Raw genomic sequence first — 24,303 nt, forward strand, 5'->3', positions numbered from 1 at the left:
AGATTGCACAGAATCCCATCTACCTGGGAACAGCCTTAAACAAATAGCTTCACTTTGGTAGCTTCAGTCACGAGGCGCTAAGCAATTAGGCACACTACAGGGGACTTATCAAATTTCATTAACTTTGAGCAAGACTATTATCTCAGCATGTTAGCAGTCCTTGGATGAGAGCTGGGGGTATGTTGTTTTACGTGAAGGCACGCTGAATTAAAAATTAATCAGCTGCACTTTACGCCGCTGCCATGATGCACAACTGTGAGGATTAATTGCACTACTTGACTTCTTGCAAAATAGCTCAGCGGATGTCCCATTAAAGGTTATTAACAAAGAAATGTGACCACTCAACCACAAAGCAACCTTAAAATTGAGTTTCCACCTGAAATATTTCACTTCCATGCTCCTGGTTTGTTTTCAAACGACAGGCACAGCCGACCTGTCTAAAAGCTTCCCCACCCCATTATCAAATTATCAAGGCTATTCCATTCCTATTGTGTTTTCTTCCCATCAGTCTTTCCCCACGCACCAGTTTCCATGGATACAAACCATTTCTCTGCAGTTATCTACCTATTACAAGGATGTCTACATTTCACCTAAATGAAAAAAAAAGCTATAAGGCTTGCAACTCAATGTTCATGGTTTACTACACAATTATAATCTAATGACATGAAGTCACTAAATGCTGCTGAGTAGCCATAACCCCAGTTAATATCAATCAAGTTTCAGTTTTACTCATATTTAAAACCTCTTGCTATATAAAACCTGTTTGCTTAACTTTTAATGAACAGCAACTCAAAGTAGGTGACCAACTAAGTTATTTTATTTAAAATGGAAACCTCTAACTGCCTGACCAACATGACTTTGCTGCTGAGCAAAACCAAAGGTCATTAATAGTGTTTGATCGCTCATCTAAAAGTCCTTTTTATCCATTGTGGAAAAAAAATATCAAATTCATGCCAATTAATAACCACGCAAAAATCAATCAAATTGGACAAAAAATTTATTTGCAATGATTAATTATCCCATCATGGCCAGACTTCTGACAACTTGACCCATCCGAGGACGTCAGCACAAGACATCTTAGTCCAGCTGTAAGAACACAAAACAGGTGTTAGTTATTGTAAAGAGACGGGCATATAGCATGCTTGTGAGGAGCAAAAAGCAAAACAGCATGAAACTCATGCAAAATTAAAACAACATTTAATTCATGGGCTTCATCCTCAAATCAGTAAAGCCAGTCCTAATGAAACTTTATACAGTGGGAAATTCAGTTGATGTTCTGTGATGTAAAGTTATGATCAATTTGAGAGGCAACAGAAAAATACAACTTACCTTAACGAAGCCGATGTCTTTAGCGTACTGCCTGAAGCACTGGCGGCACATGTTGATCCCGTATTTACGGATCAAGCCATGTCTGTTAGAGCACACTCGGCTGCAACAACATCAGAGTAGGATCAGTCAACGCATATATACGCTTTTATGTACCAGTTATACAAAACCCTGGCGCCGATTGTCGTAAACTATGAGCCGGTGTGTATTTGGTGTGCTCTTCTGAACACCGGGGCTAACTTTTAACAGTCCTGTAATAATGCTATTCTCAATAACGTTAAACATTTGTTAAATTTCTTCCGATCAAGCGACGGAAGAAATTACACGCCTAACTCATATGCATTAAGGGCTTTCGGTAACTCTAGCCGTTATAAAACCAAATCCGGTCAAAAGACACACAAGGCTGATGCTAATAGGGAAGGAGAGAGTATTTGCCTCCGCCATATTAGCTCAGGTTCAGGGCACATGCGGTGCACGTTTGGTAGCGTTTTTTTTTAAAGATGGGGAGGCCAGAAACACCTTATATCACCTCAACTTGATCACGTTAACCGATAAACAACGCAACAAAGTAGACACTGACCAGGAGCGGGATCCCTGTCCGAATTTTCTGGGGTGACTCCAGTAGAGCTGCTGATGGCCCATCTTGTCTCTTTTCGCTCGAGTGTCGGAAAGGAAGAAGAAGGGCGCGCGTGCGCAAATAGGCTTTCTGGTGCTCTATTTCCGGCGTCGGGTTGTTGTGTACCGCCTCCTAGCGCCTAACTAAATTTAAAATACTAATTTTTTTGTACATCGCCAAAACTAATCAATTTGAATTAATAAATCCCACAGCCCAATGGGTAACCGTGACATCATTTAACCCTCTTACAGCTCTAAGCCCTGCATTTAAATAAAACCATGTTATATTAAACTATTCAGTCTTCATCTCGGAAACAATTGTCTGTTGACCATAAGCACTTAAAACAGCAAAGTGCTGGCTCTTTCTGTTTAGCGTGAGCATCTGGTTGCACACATAATCCTTCAAATTAACTCGTGACATGTACAAATGTACTGCAATAAAAAATCATGCAAACCACAAATGCCTGAAATTGTTCATTGATTACCCACAAAATGCGGTCTAATCTTCATTTAAGATTATAACCAAACGCAATCAGACTAAACAAATAATGTATTTAGCTCCAGTTTCTTAAAAAGCTATTCACAAACAGATACATAGTTATTGTATATTCTAAAAAATAAAAGAAAGAAAGAAAGAAAGAAAGAAAGAAAGAAAGAAAGAAAGAAAGAAATATACAGCAAATACAAACTTTAAATAATTTCATTATATGTAAATCTTCCAAGTAATTTCGTGACATAGGTACAACGTCAGCTTTAAATTAAAATATTGATTGGTACCTGGATTTTGGACTACCTCACCGACCGACCACAGTATGTGAGGACTCAGGGCTGTGTGTCGGACAGGGTCGTCTGCAGTACGGGGGCCCCACAGGGAACGGTTCTGGCTCCGTTCCTCTTCACCATCTACACTGCAGACTTCTCCCACAATTCCACCCAGTGCTTCCTGCAGAAGTTCTCTGATGACTCTGAAATAGTCGGCCTCATCACTGATGGGGACGACAAGGAGTACAGAGGACTGACTCAAGACTTTGTGGACTGGTGCCAGCTGAACTACCTCCAGATCAACGCCAGTAAAACCAAGGAGCTGGTGGTAGACTTCCGCAGGCACAAGCATTCTCCACTGCAACCACTGAACATCCAGGGTATGGACATTGAGGCTGTGGACAGCTACAGGTACCTTGGTGTTCATCTGAACAACAGACTGGACTGGACTCATAACTCAGACGCCCTCTACAGGAAAGGGCAGAGCAGGTTGTACCTGCTGCGGAGACTCAGGTCGTTTGGGGTGGAGGGCCCACTCCTGAAGACCTTCTATGACTCTGTGGTGGCTTCTGCTATCTTTTATGGTGTGGTCTGCTGGGGCGGCAGCATCTCTGCTGGGGACAGGAAGAGACTGAACAGGGTGATCCGAAGGGCCAGCTCTGTTCTAGGATGCCCTCTGGACCCAGTGGAGGTGGTGAGTGACAGGAGAATGGCGGCTAAGCTGTCATCCCTGTTGGACAACGTCTCCCACCCCATGCAGCAGACTGTGACAGCACTGAGCAGCTCCTTCAGTGGGAGACTGCGGCACCCACGGTGTGGGACGGAGAGATTTCGCAGGTCTTTCCTCCCCACTGCTGTCAGACTCCACAACAAAGACTTTAACTGAACAAACACACACATCCATACATATGCAATAACACTAAATGCAATAATCTTTTCTGGCATCGTTGTATTTTTACTCAGTTGTATATAGCATTCGTATTCTATTTTTATCTTATTGTATATTTTTATTCTATTTTATTCTACTGTATATAGTATATTATTTTATTCTATTCTGTACAGCTGTGTACTGTATTTATTCTTATTGTATTCTAATTTTTGCGTCATAACTTTTGCACTGTCCACTTCCTGCTGTGACAAAACAAATTTCCCACGTGTGGGACTAATAAAGGTTATCTTATCTTATCTTATCTTATCTTATCTTATTGAGCTTGCACCTTGCATTTTTGCATGATTCGTTCTTTGAATAATTCAGCCTTTGATTTTATATATTTCAGTTGCATTTTACTCAGAATTATTGTGTCATTTTTATCATGGCAAAGAATCTTTTTTTTTTTTTTTGTATTTTTAATAGTATGTTTCAAATTTGCAGAAGATCCCCTGCTGTTTCATAACATCTTTGGCATCATCTTTTATTCTCAATAAAGGAGACAAACACTGAACTACTGAAGAAGAAGGAAACAAGCAGGTTTATAAGGAAAATGCACTGCATCTTAGTACCAAAACCCCATGTCCTCACTGAGGGAACAATGCATAAATCTGTCAGGAAAATTTACCAAGAGATTATTATGGCAGCTGTCCATGACCTATCTTGGGAGAGGTTAGGTGATGGGACAATAGCTACACAAAGGCCCAAAGTGCACAGGTAATTCTTCAGCAGAATAGCTGGGAAATAAGAAACTGTTTTTTGAATGGCAAAGTCAGGATATGTCTGTCAAGGGAGGCCATCTGTGGAACAGTCTTCCTCAACCCATTAGAGAATGCTCTACACTCAATTTGTTTAAGGCAAAGGTTAAAAACTGGTTATGGACAAATCAAGTGTGTGATCATGTATGAGTTGTATAGTTTTAATGTTTTATTTGGGAACAGAATGGTGTGTATGTGTAAGTTTGGTGATGGAGTTTTTATTATGAATGAATGATGAATTTTTATGAATTATTATGTCTATTTTTTATGCTTAAGGACAACAGATGGAAATTAGCCCTTGGCTATAATCTGGTATGTTTACATTCATGTAATTTTTTTTTACATTTATGTTCATTAACATGCACTGTCCTAAATAAAATAAATAAAATAAATATGTTCACCTTAAACCAATTGAGATGCTGTGGGATGACTCGAAGAGGGATGTTCAATCAAGATCAATTGTGGGAACAGTTTCTAGGGAGGATTGATCCAAAATTCCTCTTCTATGTTGTACACATCCTACATGGAGCTACATGTAGCATCTAATGGAGGTTGGTATTGCTGAAATAGGTTCCACGAGTTAACAAAATTCAACACTTCCCTTTTTTGGGTCTGCACTGTGAGTGATCAGTGAAGAAGAAAAAAACAAAAACAAAAAAGTAGCAATTAAGGCAGTCTGTGTAGATTTGCAACACATTGTATAAATAATCAAGAAATCCCAGTGTTGTGCCAAAAAGTGATTTCTGGTATTTGCCAACAAATAATTGCCAGCATTTAAAATGTCAATGAGTTGTTGGCCTGCAATCCGTCAAACATAGCTATTATTAGTAGTGATTATTAAACTTGGACCCTCTTTCACAGTGCACCTTTTGGTCTCCCTCCCCTCAACCCCAGGAGGTTGTGTCAGATGGCAGCCTCTCCCTGGTCCTACCAGAGGTTTCTTCCTGCTAAAAGGGAGTTTTTCCTTTCCACTGTTGCCAAGTGCTTGCTCATCATCTGACTGCTGGAATTCTCTCTCTATTATTGTAGGGACTTTACAATATAAAGTGCCCTGAGGACACTATTGTTAAGACTTGGTACTAAACACACTGAATTGAATTCAACTGAACTTAATTGTAAATGACATCAAGTCATTTAGAGCTAGAAAGATCATTCTAGTCTGCGACTTAAAAAAACAACAACAACTTTGATATAGCCTTTATTCATCCAGGTTAAAAATGACACTGACATTAAAATTTTTTATAAAGTCTATAAAGTCAAAAATGACTGAATATAATGTAGGTATAATAATGCAAGGTAATAAACAAAGAAACAAAAAACAAGTAATTTCTTTATTTTATATATAACCCCTTCGTAAATCTTGTTTACCACAGACTATTTACCCCCAACAAGCACAGATTTTAGACATCAAAAAAAGCAAATCACACATAAAAACATGGGAAATTACTTTTGGGGGGTCAATCACATTTCAAACAGGCCCAATAACTTTTCCTAGCCACTCAAACCTCATCAGGTCAGTTTAGAGAGCAGAGTATCTGCAGCAGCAGGAGCAGCAGCGGGGATTCAAGATATTTCGGGTATCTCTGGTGCCCCCCGCTGGCCCGTTGCATTGTGGGACAGCGACAGGCAGTGTTTTCACACAGCTAGTCGACAGTTGCGTTTGCCGTGCATTTTGCAGAACGGTATGGAGGAGAATGGGAAGCCACCGTACTGACTCTTCACAGTGAAAGCTCCGCACGGATTCTGCGGTTTTAGGTAAACTACTGTGAGCGTGGTTGTTGTGGTTCGACACGGTGTTGACGGTGGTTCGGTCCGGGCGGGTTACTTGCAAGTTGCTAGCTGACGCCGTTGCTAACTTGCTATTAGCATTTCCGTGATGCTGGCTGTCATAAAAGAGCGAAGCCGAGGCGCCCGCCGTTGTTTTCGGCTGCTTTCTGTGGGTTTTGTGTCAGTCGGCGAAATGCTAAAAACTGTATCTCGTGGTTTTAAAAAAATCGATTGAAGCCGCCGCTGGCTCGGTGTTGTCCAACGGCGGCCAATTTAGGACAGAAAAAAAAACTGATGGGGTTTGTGCTGTAGGCTCCAAGACGAAACTGCACATTTACATGATAGGCGCTTGTACTGCTAGTATAAACCGGTTTAGGTCACGATAAAAGAAATTAAGTGGATTAAAATGGGAAATACTTTAAGCTGTAGACCAAATATTTGAGTTGATTTGGCAGGAGGCGTGTGGAAAGCATTTAGCACGGAAAAGCCGAATGTGGGCATGCAAATTACAATAATTTGAAGAATGTGGGTTAGAGAGCTGTATCGTTTTACTCCTGCATTTAGCTGCTTTCCTTAAAGTACACATCACATATTAATACATTTCTGTGCACATTTACTAATAGCGTTTGGGGCTTACTTTAATGTATATGTCTGTGTGGGGCAGTTACAGGGAATGTGTTTACTTCTGTTATCACAGACTCTAGTAGGTATCAGATACCTTTCTCAGGCAGTGTCGGTGACACACTGCAGTCTGGACTGGATGCTACCATTAAGTAGAGTTTTCAGGCAACCAGAAAACAGAATAAATGGTCAGGTAGTCAGCCTGAGAGACTACTAATTTAATAACGAATAAAGTATGGAGGTTTGCTCAGCAGAAATGAGCGATCAATATTGATAATGCAGTTAAGGAGGAAAATAAATGGAGGGCAAATTAGAAGCATTGAGCTTTAACCAACATTAACGATATAAGCGAAGATGAAGTATGGGGTAAGGGTGAGGATTGGATGAAATCACAATTGTGGCGTTTGTGATACTCTTTGTAGGGGCTGGCTGGCAGCCAGTTGCATGTATATTTCTAATAAAGCTCGGTGATTATCATTTATTGAATGTCTGTGAAACCATAATATATACTTTTACATTGTCATCAGACTAAATGCATTTTATTGGATATGTTAACTGTACTCTGCAGATAAGGGAAGATAAGTAAACTGGAGGTGCTTTCAGGTATTAGCTCAATGCAAAGTACAGTAAATATACAGAAATCTGTATTTGATATGGTCAATGTTCTGCCTGTAAAACAGCAGCAGTTATGTTGACAGTTTTTGGTGGCACTTGGCAGGTAGCTTGTTTTAAGCACTTTGTAAAATCTGCTTCTTTTTCATTTGAATTTTGTCTTCCTTGATTGTAGCCCCTGTCTAATAATCTAATCTGATTAATTCTAACTAAACTGATCTCAAAGCTATATGATAAAAAACTGTCTCTGTACCAAGTACAACATTTTCAAGAAGGATAGACTCTGTTTCATTTAACTTTCTCCTGAGTGATCATTTTACTTGTAATTATAAGAAAAAAAATTCAGCTTGGTTGTTATGCGATGTGTATGTTAAATTTGTCCATTGTGATTATAGAATGAGACGCTCTTAGGGAATAGTTCCTAAACAGGAATTTTTTCCTGGCATCTCCTACCCTGATAACATTATTTTGTGAGTATTGCTTTACATTTGGTTTGGAAGTCAGATGTCAGAGCTGAGAGTGAAATCACTCCATAGTTAGTGGGTTCTGGCAGTAAAGTTGGAAAAACAAGAAAAAAACCAAGATATTTTTGGTTCACAGCCAGGTAAAGCCATTCAAGTATCACTAACAATACAGCACAATGCTTTTCTTTTATGTGCACGTCAAAACTCAGCTGCAGCACTTTAACAGATAGACTGGTCAGTGTTCTGCATGAAGTACCTAAAACTTTCATAGTACTGCACTGTATGTTTGAATAGAAGAAGTTCAAACCGATTGACATGGTAACTTAAACTGCAGGTCTGATTATTAGCCATTTACGGAGATTGATGCTGTTTCCTACAGTTATCACCATATTAGTTTTGCGCATTTGTCGTGTAGGTGGTTCAGTTGTTACCAAGTGACCTACCTTATGTGTGTGGGATGGCAAAAGCTAATGAGTGATGATTACTGCACCGAGTTTGGTCTTGCGTAATTTGCAACAGTATATGCTTAAACATCAATTGATGTCTTTTTCCATGTTCCAGCATGGCAATGTGCTTTATATACTGTGGAAACAAATTTCTGTCAAGATTTTCGTAACATTGCCTTACCCCCACCTGTCACAATGCACTTAATTTTATTTTCTGGTTTATTTTTCATTCAGGTGGTGCACGCACACTGCCACTCTGCTGCCTCTCAAAAACCGCCATGCCTTATGGAATATTCATTCAGCACCAGTGACATTCCAGTGGGATCCATGTTTACAACAACAGTTAATTTTGCCAACACTTAGCCTGATAGCACTTTCTTTTTAAATCGCTCCTGTTCTCAGTGCAAAGCGTAAGCCCCCCCATACAGCTGCATCTTGAGTCCCAATTATCAACTTCTCTCCCTTTACAAGAGGATAACCCTCTATCATGAGATTCCGAATCTACAAGAGGAAGGTGGTGTTACTGACTCTGGTGGTTGTCATATGTGGCCTGGCTTTCTGGAGCAGTGGAAGGCAGAAGAAGAACGACAGTGGATCGTTACCCAGGGAAGTGGAGGCGGTGCGGAGGAGCAACATTATCAGCAGCAGCAGCAGTAATAGCGTCAACAGTCATAACCAGGAACAAGCAACGCCAGCGGTCAGTCGGGCACCTGTCCCAGCACCTGTTATACAAGCAAATGACACACACCAAGAAAAAGAAAAGGACAAACCCAAAATATCCAAGCCAGATGTGGATAATACCACTTTAGTCTACCGTGGCATTGTCTTCCAGCTAAACTTTGATCAGACGATAAGAAATGAAGAGAAATTTAAGACGACTCGAAAGAAGGACGATTTGGTTGTAGTAGTTCAGGTCCATAACCGACCAGACTATCTAAAGCTATTGGTAGACAGTTTACGAAAGGCCAGAGGTGTGGATAGCATACTGCTGATATTCAGCCATGACTACTGGTCCCCTGAGATTAACAAAGTGGTTGCCTCTGTTGACTTCTGCCAAGTCCTCCAGATTTTCTTCCCCTTCAGCATCCAGCTGTACCCACAGGAGTTCCCTGGAAATGACCCCAGGGACTGCCCCAGAGACATCCCCAAAAAAGACGCCTTAAAACTGGGTTGCATTAACGCAGAGTACCCTGACTCGTTTGGACACTACCGGGAGGCCAAGTTTTCCCAGACCAAGCACCACTGGTGGTGGAAGCTTCACTTTGTATGGGACAGAGTTCGAGTTCTCAAAGACCATAAGGGTCTCGTTCTCCTGATCGAAGAGGACCACTACTTGTCTCCGGACTTTATCCATCTCTTAAAGCAAATGACTGCTCTGAAAAGGGAGCAGTGCACAGACTGCGATATCCTCTCACTGGGGAGCTACAGCCACATCGGCTACTCCAGCAAAGCAAATAAAGTGGAGGTGAAAGCCTGGAAGTCCACCGAGCACAACATGGGGATGGCTCTGAGTAGAGAGACGTACCAGAAACTCATCCAATGCACCGACACCTTTTGCACTTATGATGACTACAACTGGGATTGGTCTTTACAACACTTGACTGTGTCATGCCTGCCCTCCTACTGGAAGGTCATGGTGAGCGAGGCACCACGGATTTTCCATGCCGGAGACTGCGGCATGCACCACAAGAAGGCTTCTTGCATGCCCATTAACCAGAAAACCAAGATAGAAAACATCCTACAGAGCAGTGGGAACCAGCTGTTCCCAAAAAACCTCCTGATCACAAAGAGATTGCCAGCCAACGGGGCAGGAGGAGTGGCCCCACATGTGAAAAATGGGGGCTGGGGAGACATCAGGGATCATGAACTCTGCAAGAGCTATGTTCGATTACAGTGACCTTAATTGCTACTATTATATATTATTGTCTCTTTTGCATCCTATATAAAGAAAAAGTAAATCTTTATGGACTATTCTTAATATTGCCTGTTTTATTGGCTTGTTCCAAATAAAGACGAATGTTGGATTTTTGGCTTCTTTAACACAAATATGTCTTTACATTGAATTATTTAAGTAATTCCTAACAAGTCTGCAATGTTTTGTATCATTGATATACTAAACAATATATATTGCTGTGTTTTCTATAAGAAGATTTTAAGATTATTATATGCATCATTTGATATTCAAAGTCTAAAAACATACTGATGGGAAACAAATTAAAGGTAATGTCAACATAACTTAAGCCACTGGTTTCCACTGACCTGTTGCTATTGTTCAGTCTGCACACATACACTGGAAAAAAGGTCAGAACATTGCCTAAAGGTTGCCGGGAGTTTCTTATGACAGAAAGAACCACAAATTTTTCCTACGCAGCTTATCGGTCCGTTTTAAAAATGCACCAAAGCGAAACTAGGACCAGCACTACCCTGTGCTCCTTTTCCACGGATCAATGGCCAGTTTCTAACTCATAAACGTCTGTTGCTAGTGCCAAAAACTGGTGTCAGTGGGTATGGAAGGAGCTATCACAAGAAATATACCAGTGATTGGACTGAAAGGCAGCCCACGGATTCTATCCGCCCTAATTTTCCATACAAGGAAATGATCCCAACATCTTATAGTACACACTAAGAAATGATAAGTTCAAACCTATGAAAATCTGGCCTACAAAAGGCGCCAAGGCAGAACTGGGTCCAAATTAACAGTAGCTTAAAAATGTCTGAAATCTGGCTTAGGAATTTGAGTTGAAGCCTGGTGACTGCCCACCGTTATCTCTCCGGTCAAAAATTTTTTGTCAAGCCCTAAATACTCTGAAGAAACCCTAACTTCTCACATCCTGTGCTTTTGACCACTCAATTTCTGCTCATCAGGGTGGAAATGTTTGTGGAATAAAGGTGACTGCTCAGAACAACGTTTTATTGATGAGTAGGGATCTCTTCCTCTTAAGTTGACCAGTGACCCTTGCAGCATAACTGAGCTACAGCATCCCCTCACTATAGCACTTACACATTCAGGTGTTCCCGTAATTTGTCACCCATCTGTATCTCAGTAGGTGGTAAATTGGGAAGAGCAGGCAAGTGCTCACTGGTGCAGTCACGAGTTTGGCGAAACTATGGACTCGGAGGTCCCGCTGTGCTCACATAATTAGTTTGAAGGTATTTATATCTCACAAATTTGCTGAGATCAAAGTAGATCCGTTGAGACACCTCATTCTATTTAAATAATTTCCATTTAGCTTCAACAGGTTATTAGAGAACACCAGAAGACTTGATATTAAAGTGACTGCAGCAGTTCGGAATTCAATTCCATCAGTGCTTTCAGTAACGGGGGCGCGCAGAGCTACAGTTTTCATCGTGTTATATCTGACAGAAGTGATGGTGATGCACTGCAGCTAAATAAAACTGCAGGCCATTGTTTTGTTGCAATGCATCACTGCCCCTACCCAATGTAGTATAACGTTGTGCTACTGTATCTGCAGAGATTCTCACAGAGAAATAAACGCGATGCACCTGGAGAGCTCCCAAGGCTCTGACACTACTTTCTGTTTTCTGTTGTTCCTATTGAAGATGCATTTACATTTTAAGTGCTTAGGCCACAGCTCAGTATTGATAGTTTCCGCTGACGCCCGAGCTCACTGGCTTCTCTGGCTGCATTGATCCCCTACTCCCTTTCCATCACTCCATCCCTCAACCATCCTCCTGGCAGTGTTCAACAATCAGTTCTGCATACTTTTCAAAATCTGGAATAAGTTATCAGTGACTGAACTCTTCAAACAGTTCACATTTAAGGCCTCCTCTGGTAGACTCTGCCGGTGGCCTTTCAGTGACACAAGTCTCAGCATAAAGCACCACATGAATTAAAGATGAAATACTTTAATGTATGTAGAGGAAGTTGTTTCCTTAGTGTGATTTTTTTTCTATTTAGATTGACACAAAGCCTCTCAAATGTTCCTCTTCGGTACAAAAACAAAGCAATGCAATCTCTGCAGGGTAAGCAGTTCCTGTTAATTTCTTATTAGTAAACTTCAATTCATAATGCAGTGTGAAGACATGCAGTCATACTGCTGCTGCTTCTCTGAGGTCATGCAACTGGCAAATTGTGCAGCTGTTCCCATGGTGCATACTCAGAAATTGGGCCTGTACCACAAGGGAAGCATGGCTTAGAATAGAACTGAGAATAGAAGAAGTGGCACATTGTTCTTGATACGTGGTGACTAATGGTTAGCTGACATTGGAGCGTTAGAAACTGTTATGTGTTGGATTTAAGGTCTGTACAGCCCAAGACCATTATCCATACCTCTCCCCCTCCTAAAAATTCCCGATACAGAGTTATCTAAATTGCAGTTGAAAAGGCGCAGAGGAAAAAACTGCCTATCCACTCTAGAATCCAGGCCAATTGTCAATACAGCCATCCTAATGAAGCAACTTTGTATTCCATGTTGCATTTAATTTGTCACCCTCTTATCCCGACTTTGTAATATAACTCATTCTTTAATGTCTAAACTAACCACAGGTCTTAGCAGCGGGTTAAATAAACATCCCTGCAGAGCTTGAAAATGAAACTAGATTAATGTGATCCTTTCCCCAACTTGACTAGACGTGTACGTTCAAATCTATCACTGACATAAAGGCATGAATTAATTTTTTTCCCCTCCCTCCCTTCTCACAGTATCTTAAGATGTCAAGTTTCTGCATCACATGAAATGTTGCTCAGTCTGGGCTTCTAGCCCCCGAGAGGCAATATTAATCATTCATAGACGTTGCACACATTGAAGGTAAACAAAACTCTGGGTCAATATATGGAGACATGCAGACGAGGGAATTGCATCAGTGTGAAAAGATGGTCAAAGAGGGATTGTGCAGTGGGATTCGTTTTCAAGCTATTGAATACCTATCAAAGAGGGCCCATTTCCCTGAAGGTGTAAGATAAATGCAGCTCTTTTCAAGCCTGTGCTCGACGCTACTGTAGTTTGATTGCCATTCAAAGGTGATAGGGTTTGTAAACAGCACAGAAAGCACAATAATAGCACATATATTACAATCAGTGGGGTTTTTGTTTTTTAAATGTAAATATCTCACTAATTCTGATTGACACTTGCTCAAGATTGATGTTGCCAGCCCAGAAGAGATCAGTAATGCAGTCAGAGCTGTTTTAGTGACAGCCTGACAGGATGATTGTGCCAGTCTATCCTGCTGATCACACCTTTTTTCCCCTCACATAACAGCGATGCCACAGGCTGCCGGTCTAATGGCTATGAGTGCTTGTGTTTCTCCTAAAAGTAGCTCATAAATTATGGAGAAGCAGTTTTATTCTGCTCTTTGAATATAAAATATATATGAAGTGGAAGCAATACATTTGTGATGGGAGACCAAGGGAGAGACAACAGGATATAGGCTACATATCACATAGACAGCAATTTCCCCGTTTGATCAAGTGATTGTTATTGAAAAAACATTCCAAAAGCTCTCATTTGCCTGAACAAGACTGCCACCTGCTGGTTAGCTGCAATACTAATACTTCAGTGGTCAGGGAGGTAATTCTCAAAATGAAGTAAAAGGAAATTTTAGAAATCTCCTATATAAGGTGTGTCAAACTTAAGGCCCGGGGGCCAGAATTCACACGGTAAATTCGGTCCACTGGATGGTTTTGGAAAATGTGAAGGAGGGCATCAATTTTTGACTTTTAACTGTGTTTTCGTAAGTTTCACAGATTCTTCTGCTAATAAAAACCTCCCCCATGGCTGTTCATTCGTTCATGCTACACCAGAGTAATTCATTAACATTTAAATAACAGAAATCTTCCTATTTTCTCACAAATTATTTCAGAAATGTCTCTTTATTTGGTTTTGTTTTTTAGAATTGGTCCACAAAAAGGGACATTTGCAGTGAATAAACAAAAGCTTTGTTTTGCAATGACAGGACAGTCTGTGTGATGAGCAACCAGAAGTTTTCCTGCTATCTTACACATTTATTTCTCACTATTTAAGCCAGATTTCATTCATTTACCGCAGCAGGATTTCTTTGTTGTGTTGAAAAACTGAGATGTTGTTACAATTGCAAAGCTTATAAGATATCTCTGCAATTAAATCGAAAGAAAAGGGAATTTTACTCATCCAGGTTGCTTTAGATCAAAGTGGCTCACAATGTCAAATGAGTTTGCCCTAGAACCCTGCCCTGGAACCAAGCCATCATGGGAAATTATTAGTTGTGCTAGTCCTTCATTATGAAGTGAAAAAATGTAATACTTCTTTCGCTATGCGATAAAAGTAAAGGTTAACAATGTAAGAAATTCACATTGTATTGAGCCTGACCGCTTAACCAGGCAGAAGAAAGCATGGAGGTTGCATGTCCAACTAATAAGTGTTGCATGAACGCGTAGTTTCATGTGTAAATAAACAGTGAACACAAACAGAACAGGTAGTCTGTCAAAGCTGTTTTAATAGGCGTCACATGGAGGAAAAGGCTCCCACTGTTAAAATCCTTAGTTCTGTGTGGGTGCCTGAAAAAGCACCCCTCACCTCAAGCACCTAACCCCCCCCCAACACCACCAGTGCTGACGCATGTCAGCTGGTAATTCAACACAGTGTCAAGTTTGTTCACAAGTTCAGCATCAGTTACTGGCAATATAACAGAAGTCACAGATTTCAGTCCTGTGTGCAGAACAAGGTTGTCAGTCTTATTTGTTAAAGTGAGTTTCACAAGTATTATGACGGATGGGACTGCTGCCTATGGGTGAGGAGAACTATGCCAGCGTTGGTCTTCCTGTGGTTTACCTGAGCTCGAGTGATGGCTGAATTATAGACCACTGCCTCTGCGCCTACCTGTCTACGTAGTAAAAGGAATCTGCAGCGACAGGCTAGCTAGCATTCAGCACTACCTGTTAGACAAAAGGATAGACATTTCCTATACCAAACGTTTCATTAATAAAAATACACCTGAAATTTCTCTATGTACAACAGAAAAGAAACATTTTCACCTGCATATTCAAGATTTGTTTTAATATTAGGTATAGATTTTCTGTATTAGAAATATCACTATTTTCTGAAATGAGGATTTTCAATTAATGTAATATGATCATTTCACTCATAAATCACTGATGTACAATATTTACATATATTACAGAGCCCATTTCATCCGAAACAATATTAAAATAAATGCTCAATAGATACAAAGTTTGTTTTTTTAAATTCTATTTATATAACAACCTTGTCAAGGAGTCCTTACACACTCCAAAATGTAAAGCCATACTCCTCTAACTATTAAGTGCAAACAATTTTTTTTTATATAAAAAACTATGATTGCAGCATCCAGCGTTGAGACAGAACGATAACAAGCCGTTTCCCCAAGTGCTTTCAAAGCGTTTTGAAAAACTTGTTCCACCCTCATGAGTTCAAAATATACAAGGGAAGAAAAAGAATGAAAGAAAAACAAAACTGTGCAAATAAACTCCTGAGTTTGACAACTCGGACTTAAAAACGTTTCAAAAGGAAGTAAAAGGCAGTCTCTCTTGGGCAGGTGTTTGACAACCGTGACTGCACAAGGAATCACCCAGGAGGTGAAAAATAAGAGACTTCGCTTTGGGGATATGCTGCTGTCGCTCCAAAACAGTTCCTCATCTTATTCCCTTTATCTGTGAATATATTACATTTATTTTATCTCTTTCTTTTTTTTTTCTTTTTTTTTTTAAAAAAGGGATTTAATTAAACCCACACAAAAAGGTCAGGTTGAGGCATCATCACAAATGCTTACACCGTATCTAGTCTTTGAAGATTTACAGGCACAAGAGATTGGGGGATTAGTTTGTTATTGTTAGACTAGACACGTTCTGATATGAGCATAGATGCAATAATGAAGCCAGTCAAACCTTCCCATAAGCCTCCTGGATGATTTAAAACTTGCCATCTAACTTCCAATAGCACCCTTTAAACCCACTCCACCTCCCCCACACAGGCGCACGCGCACACACACACACACAAAACAAAGGGGGTCAAGTTTCTAACTCTGGCCTTGGCCAAAATTCTTAACATGAACAGTAACACAAAGAGAGCATCTGGGTGCTTGTAGTGATGAGAATGAAAGGAAACACTCGAGGTCATGTGATGTGTGACTGTGTGTGAAGAAGCGCTGCAGGGCCTCGGTCGTGGTCGTCCCCACGTCTCTGTTGCATGGAGCTGTTATTAGCAGCACCAGCATCGACTATACTACTGTTCCACTGGGGGAATTGGCTGGGTTGTTTTGAGATGATAGCAATCCCTGTGGAGAGACAGATAACACACATTGATAATAAAGGTTTTTACTCAAATGTAACACGAGAGGTAGAACAGTGAGGCCGTGAGGTTTGCTCTCTCTTTCTTTTTTTTTAAACAAACTGTCCTATTTATAATCAAAAATGATGCAGGTTATATATATATATATATATATATATATATATATATATATATATATATATATATATATATATATATATATATATATATATATATATATATATAGCGATAGATAGATAGATATAGATATATATGAGGTGTGAACTCAAACCCAAACGCTCCTGAATGCAAGAATTACTCAAAAACAAAACAACAACAACAAAACATAACTTTAAAGTGTCACAAGAGAGTATTCTCATGAGGCCCGTCACTCACCACTTTCCCAGGCCTAGCCCAGGTGCAAACGAAACCCTCCTGACAGGCTGTTACCAGACAGTCCTCCAGGAAGATTAACACAGTGAGTCTTTCGTGAGCTATCTTTTTGCACACCAGCGGTTCCAGGAGCGGCACCTCCTCCATGCGTGGGCACAGAGTAGTGCCTAAAGTCTTAGCAGCGTCAGCTTTCGCCATCTTTGACGAGCTGAGCTGGTTTAGCTTGTCGCTGCTCTTGCTGCTGATGTGACCCATGCTGTGGTTTCTCTTGTGGTCCTTCTCGTGGCGCTCCTTCCGCGAGTCGTGTAACGACAGTGTTGCAAACTTGCTGACGCTGGTGGCGATGAAAGCGCTGTCAATGATGCTGTTGGCCTTGGTTGTGGCGGTGGTGCTGCTGCTGCTGTTGCTGCTGCCTGTGTTACTGTTGGGGGTGCTGCCCCCCGCTGGATTTGAGGAGTGAGGCAAGCTATTGGACCGAGGCAAGGTGCCGGGGAGGGAGTTAGTTGGGTTGCCGCTAGTGCTACTATTGCTCAAATTGTCTTTACTGTTGGTGCCACCGGAACTGGTGGTCGTGGACAGAGTAGAAGGAGGTTGTCCTGTTGCTGGAGGGCTTGTGGCACTCATAACATTAGTGTGTGTTCGAGTGCGGGACAAAGGGAGGTGAGGGAAGAGAATGTCCTCTGTGAGATCCCACAGGCACAGCTGGGTGTCCTGTCCCACTGAGCCAAATCTGTAGGTCACACTAACCGGTCTACTGTCCGTAGAGTTTCTCTTAGAAAGCCGAGAATGAGAACTGTTTGCTCTGTCTCTGCCTGCACTGAAGTGATTCTGCTCGTGAAAGTCCTCGTCGCTGCCACTAAACTCCGCAGGCAAGTCGCCATCCTCAACACTGGTGGTACAGTGGTCAAACGCCACCACGCTCACCCATGACTTGTGGCCATGCCCTCGTGCAATGACTCTACAGTCCAAAAATGACCAAACCGTCACCAGGTCGTCCTCCCCTCCTGCCACAATATACCGTCCATCGGGGCTCCAGCACACGCACAGTAAGCCACCGAAGTAGCTCTTCATAGTTCCGTGTAGCTCTGCGGCATCAAAGCCAAAAACCCGCAGGAAGCCATCCTGGCTCGCACAAGCTAGAAACTTTCCATCTGGGGAGAAAGCAAACTCATTGAGCGCCCCTTCGCCCACTGTCCACCGCAGTAAAGGGTTACGAGCCGATTTGCTCTTGCAGGTATGCACAGCATAATTTTCACCCTGCTTAAGGAGCTGGTAGTGAGGTGCTGTGGTGCCACAGGTGTTTTCCACATTGTACAAGTACATGCTGCCACTGGAGTGAGCCACAAGAAACAGGCTCTCTGAACCAGGAACCCATCGCACACATGTTACTCTCGACTTGTCGATAAGTCTCTGGAAAGAGAAGAATAGAAAAAAGGAAAAACAAAGCAAAAAACAAGGAGACAGGTCAGCTAGTGGACTAGATCAAACATAAACACAATTTCTTTAAGGATTAATAAAGTATTCTGATTCTGATAAACATATTATTGGGAGCCTGTACAAGGAAAGTTCATCATATCCATGACACCTTTTTTCTATTTGTCACCACTTACCCCAAAATCAGCAGTCAAGCTAAGGGGTCACACAAAGGTGATTAACAACATGCTAAGTCAGGTTTCTCGATCTAGCTATGAGGATGTTCATATGAAAGAATATGACCAATCAGAAATGGGGTAAGACTAAGGGAAGCAGAGTGATATACACTATGGTATTATAAAAATAGATTTTAAAGACATAATAGAGGCTTAAAAATTAAACTAACACGTGCATGAACACACACTCGCACACACATGCGCATCAGGGCTAAAGCTATTACACCAGAGAGTTTGTGTGTTTGAGACAAAAGTACAATAAAAAAAAAAAAAAGAGTCATCTAAATATGTCTATGTAGTTATCTCAGTCAGAGAATGTCCAGGTCATGGGAGTCTGGACTGCTTGAGAAGAAGGCAACTGGTATCTTTTGTGGTTTGTGAAAATGAGCCACCATATAATTCAAATATGAAGGTTGCTACAGACTAAATATGCGCCATAGCTTCCCCAGTGTAACCAATTTTTGCATAGAGGAAGTGGAAAGTAACACTGTCTGATCGCCTTCAGAGATCAGATGGGCAGATGACACCTGTGTCACAATAGAAAACCTATAAAGCAGAAGCCTGCATAATGACTGAAACCAGCCCACTGAAGGAACAATGGGCTGGGAGGTCGTTTCAGTCATTATGCAAATGTACTGTTTATAAGATTGGGGAAACCTGCAGTCAGCTGAGACTGAAGAAGCTACTTTAATCAGTGATGAAGCGTTTCTCCCACTGAAAACGCTACGTCCAGATGAACAGAATCAACTTTTGGAGACACCTTATTAATATGAGAATAAATGCACCAGAACAAACCTCAGACATCCACCAGGGATAGAGAACAACAAAGGGAAATACACTGTTGTCCAGTATGTGGCAAGTTTTTTTAGATAAGTTCCAAAAAATGTTCTCCAACCATTAACATCCTAGTACACGTTTCACCATGGAAAACCCTCAAGACAAAAACTGGCACATTCCAAGGCTAAAATACTCTAACATAAGCTAAACAACACAGTGTAATTCAGTAAGCAGTGTTCAGATTTTTACATGGGAGGAACCAAACACTCACTCCACAAATGCATTACACAACATAACAGAGCCACCTCAACAGGAAAAGGACAGGACAACACCAAATACCTCATATTATGATAAAGTGAGGCAAAGACTCATAGAGGATTCCCACCTTGGCCCTGATTACAATAATGACCAAAGCCTTGTTTCACACCTTGGCTCATGTGACAACTCACATAATTAACAATGGCTCACAAGACCTCAGGACAACCCCCACTAGGGATTAAGTCATTGAGATTCTCCATGAGTTGTTTTAGAATTTTACGAAACCTCTTCGATGAGAGGGGAAACTCTTCATAAACCAAAAATAAAGTTCCTTTGTTTCGAAGCATTCATGATGCTGCTTGATTATGTGTGAGCTTCATCTTCTTTGGCCAGCTAGACTGAAAAAGCAATATTAATAAAGTTTAGTCTATTCAAAGTACAATAAAAGTTTTAAAATGACTTACAGATAGCTTGGACAAAAGGAAGAATTTATATTTATTACTAATGCTCACCAGAGAAAAACAAAGATTTTAGATTTTCTTTTTTCTTTTTTTTTTTAACAACCTTTAACTATCTACACACTTGGATCACAAGGATCATCCAGGAATGGTGATGCTTCATTCCAGAAAACTGAACATACCTGTTTATCTCTTACGTCAAACATAACCTGTAGAGCAGATTAGGTCTACGGTACAAATTATGTTGGCGATGTACCCTGGTAAGTAGTGGACCACATTTGGAACACTGAAAATCCAGGGTTAAACCCGAAGTTACATTACTAAGCCTCAAATCCTTCTTCATAGTACAAGGCTCAAGAGAGGCAAGTTGTCTTCAAAACAATGATAACTGCTACCCACCTCCTCATTGAAGAGTTTGCTGGTTTCCTTCTTTATTGGGTCTATGAGCTGCACCTGGCCAGCTGAGAAGCCCACCAGCAGAGAGACACTCTCTGCTGTAGCTGTGAGGGGGTTGAAGTCATGGCACGTAGGCTGCGTTCCTTTGTATATCCTCTTGTCTATGGGCTTACTAAGATCAGCAGCCTGCAATTACAAACACATTGACATGACTAAAAATAAATTAAAGAAACTGTGATATGTTGTTACATGTAGAAAGTCATTATTCCGAAATAGAAAGAAAGAGCAACAAAGCCTGACTAATGCAAATCTAACATTTGTGATAGCTTCATGTCTATCGCTTTCTTCAGGTCTATTTTGGGGCATAAAACAAGTCAGAGAGAAAGGTTAGGAGTTGCAACGCTTCTAAAGGTATCAGTGTTGTCAAAAAGGCAGCTCAAAATAAAATGAGCTAAAATAAGCATCTATGGCTGCCTGACAATACAAGTGCTACGATGATGCTGTGGCTAGACTGTCATAAATCATTTATACAAGGATGCTTCATATTCCACCTGGGTTAGACACAGAAGACATATTACCAGGGATGTTCAGCTGCTAATATTAAGTTTAAAGAGAAATAAATACCTCAAACAAAACTTGCTTGATCCCAACTGTTTGCAGTGGATCTGTCTAATCCTTGAACAATAAACTTTATGTACAACAACTCACTGTGACTTATCATCCTGACATACCCTGGTTAGGGTTTCAGGTGACAAATGTTTTACTCACTTTTGTCAACAGACAAAATGGTGATTTTGATCTATCTGTCACTAATCTGAAACTGTGCAAAATGTGTTGCTGTGCTTCAATTTCTTTTACCCACTGTCCTGTATATGGCTGAAAAACTTTGAGATGTTAAGTGGCAATCCCATTGATTGTAAGATTAGTGGTTTGACCATTAGCTCCTTCTTCATGCACATCACTGGGTCTTTGAACAAGACATTTAACCCCAAAATAATTGAGATAGTCAGGCCTTCACCTTGTAATGTGTGTGTTATCCATCTATGTTAGCTATCTTTGTGAGGACCGAAATCTGCATTCTACTATACTTGTGAGAACCAACAGTCACTTGTAAGGACACACACACTGGTCCTCACAAGTTTGAAGGCCTTTTTGAGGCTCAAAATGTGGTTTTAGTGTCAGGGTTACAATTAGGCTATGGTTAGGTTTAGGGTAAGGGTTAGAGTTAGGCATCATTTTTAATGGTTGGGGTTAGGATAAAGGGCTAGGGAAACCATTATGTCAATGAAGGTCCTCACTAAGATAGCTGAACGGGGTTTTGTGTGTGTGTGTGTGTGTGTGTGTGTGTGTGTGTGTGTGTGTGTGTGTGTGTGTGTGTGTGTGTGTGTGTGTGGCTGCACTAGTTCAGTCCGTGCTCTGGGATTCCAAAACTTGATGAGGAAGTTTTGAGAATTGCTGATGTTAAAAACCACCCGAGACGTCCCTACATCAGGAAAATGAACCTGAATACAAATGCTGTCCCTAAAGCTAATGCAGCATTTACTCTGGTTCAATTTTGTTGTATCAACAGGTTAACATTGCTGTTTACTGGCAAACAGTTATAATGGCTAATATTTACTCCCTGCAGTTTTGATTAAGTAGCAAAAGTATCAGCATTTTTATCACTATTCGAAAATTTTCTCTAGGATCTCTTTTCCATAGACAGCAGTGTTGTTAAATGTTTTGACATTGCAGTTTTACGGTTGCTCAGTCAATTTGAAGATTTTTTTAATCATAAGGAAACGTCAAACACTAGCCTCAGGGTTAAAAAAAATGTAAAATCGAACCACACAATTCTGTAGCTTAACTTGCTGTCAAATAACAGACTTCATAACTTTTCAAACCTAAAGGTTGCCCTTTGCAGGGTAGTACACCATATTAACTTAGAATTATCCAAAATAAGTGTTCCTCTTTGCACTTTACTTTTGTTAAAGACGACAGAAGAACAGCTCTAACATTAACGTCAATATGCAATGTTAGAGTTTTCGTGGAAAACCAAAACACGAACACAAGTGTGAGTCCTTATTAGGATGCTAGGCCGCTACACCCAGCTTACGGGTCAAGCACATGACCAGCATGATCACCGCTGTCACAGTCACCATCTCTGCTTAAACGTGTCTTGCTGCAATGACATCACCACTGCACGCAACCTAAACAGTGGATCACATTGCATCACAACCCAGTCCTGACAGTAGCGTGCACACATCATTACACCATGAAAAACAACACTGTTCACTTCCATGCCCACAGCTTACAAAGTCTAAAGCTTACATGCAGTCAGTGGCTTCTTTAACAGGAACAACAAAGTTGTTTCCTATCTGTATTGCCACCGACAGTGTAGAGGTGCACTTTCCACGTAAAGAAACGAGGATAAACAAACACCACATGACATGACAGAACAGGAGAAGCCTTTTCTCGTATAGCACAGTTCACTGGGTAATTTCATGTCACAGCTTTTCGCCGAATTAACTAGTGAACCTTGGAGGGCGCACAAATCTAATCGAAGCAACAACAACAACAAAAACAACTGTGGCGATGTTAGCTAAGAATGCTAATCAGTCTCTAACTTAGCTCGGTTTGCTACATGGCCTTCTCTTGATAATCTGCGCACTTAAATAACAGAAGCCGAGAGAGCTGACAGCTGGTTTGCAACGCATTTAAATATGTCAAATTAACGGACTGCTCCCGAACAGCGGTTACTTTGCCTCCTCGCTCAGTACTGTTTACCTTTCTCACGCCTTTGTAGATATAAAAGTAGAGTTCCCGGCCCACATTGAAACAGATCCTGTCGCCGTTGCCGGACTGGTCGTTTACATTGACGAAGGAGACCTTGACGGGATTGGAGCCCTGCGAGTTGAAAGGCACCCTGTTCGGGCGGCTGTATTCAGAGTGCGTGAGGAGTTTGTAGACACCTTCTCGTGTGGTGAACTGAGTTTTAATTTCGTTCATCTCCTTCCCTCCTCCCTCCGCCGCCATCTTGGAAATCGCCGTTCATCCTTGTCCTGGCCCCGGATGTCAGCGAGAGCGCATGCGTTGAACCGTTGCGGTCGCAGCCATGCGTACAGTGAATTATAGAGTCCAGCAGAAAAACAGAAGTGTATGCGCGTGTAAAACGCGATTAATTTAAACAATAAACACATCGACTTAAAATAACTCGCTGTTATTTAATATTTTTTATTGCTAAAATCAATGTTTTTTTTACAACTTTTATGGACCACCAAAGCAATAAATAAATTATATTTATTTTGAATGAATACAAATAAAAATTCTATGTAATAATAAGAAAACCTATGGTGAAAAAGCTTTCAATTGAGTATAAACAGAGTAAACAAAAATAAATATTATTAGTAAATAAAAACAAAGGGGGAAAATCTCTCTGTGCAATAAAATCTTCCATAGTCAAGGCAAAGACAGAAAGTTCTGAAACAGAAAACCAAGACTGAAACTCATGGTCACTTCTGTAATCAAAGCACCAAAGTAAGAACCATCCCAGGATGTAAAAACTACCTTCTGGCACTAAGTTCCAGAAACATTGCTATTATTCTCATTCTTCCATTTCATTAAAAAAAGGACTGACTCACTGTCTTACTCAAACAGAATAGTGGAACACCGAGAAATTTGGCTTCTCTCTTTCATCAGTTTACACTGAGGTACATGAGTATTCAGCTTCTAGTAACGTCTGCTACCAGCTGGAAACATTTAGATTATGTAACTGATCCCTAGAAAGTGCGATACACTGCCCTCCTCTGGTAAGTAAAGCCATTACCGCTCAGATCGGACCAGAGTATTCTAGT

At 40.8% G+C, this 24,303-nt stretch overlaps 3 protein-coding genes across 3 annotated transcripts; 1 reads left to right on the top strand and 2 right to left on the bottom strand.

Annotated features, from left to right (window-relative positions):
- Positions 1–979: 979 nt before the first annotated feature.
- On the bottom strand, positions 980–2,065 carry rps29 (ribosomal protein S29). Its single transcript, XM_004542094.4, has 3 exons — positions 1,907–2,065; positions 1,330–1,429; positions 980–1,086 (listed from the first exon to the last, which is right to left on the bottom strand). The coding sequence occupies exons 1-3, from the start codon at positions 1,966–1,968 to the stop codon at positions 1,078–1,080; spliced, it is 171 nt and encodes a 56-aa protein (XP_004542151.1). The 5' UTR covers positions 1,969–2,065; the 3' UTR covers positions 980–1,077.
- Positions 2,066–5,938: 3,873 nt separating this feature from the next.
- mgat2 (alpha-1,6-mannosyl-glycoprotein 2-beta-N-acetylglucosaminyltransferase) lies at positions 5,939–10,539 on the top strand. Its single transcript, XM_004542093.5, has 2 exons — positions 5,939–6,144; positions 8,534–10,539. Exon 2 carries the CDS (start codon positions 8,787–8,789, stop codon positions 10,194–10,196), a length of 1,410 nt encoding a protein of 469 aa, XP_004542150.1. The 5' UTR covers positions 5,939–6,144; positions 8,534–8,786; the 3' UTR covers positions 10,197–10,539.
- Positions 10,540–14,711: 4,172 nt separating this feature from the next.
- Positions 14,712–23,533, bottom strand: wdr20b (WD repeat domain 20b). The gene is made up of 4 exons (XM_004542092.4): positions 23,237–23,533; positions 20,474–20,656; positions 16,936–18,342; positions 14,712–16,546 (listed from the first exon to the last, which is right to left on the bottom strand). Exons 1-4 carry the CDS (start codon positions 23,483–23,485, stop codon positions 16,490–16,492), a joined length of 1,896 nt encoding a protein of 631 aa, XP_004542149.1. The 5' UTR covers positions 23,486–23,533; the 3' UTR covers positions 14,712–16,489.
- Positions 23,534–24,303: the final 770 nt, after the last annotated feature.

This window comes from Maylandia zebra, linkage group LG15, assembly GCF_041146795.1.
Source record: "Maylandia zebra isolate NMK-2024a linkage group LG15, Mzebra_GT3a, whole genome shotgun sequence".
Taxonomy (NCBI): domain Eukaryota; kingdom Metazoa; phylum Chordata; class Actinopteri; order Cichliformes; family Cichlidae; genus Maylandia; species Maylandia zebra.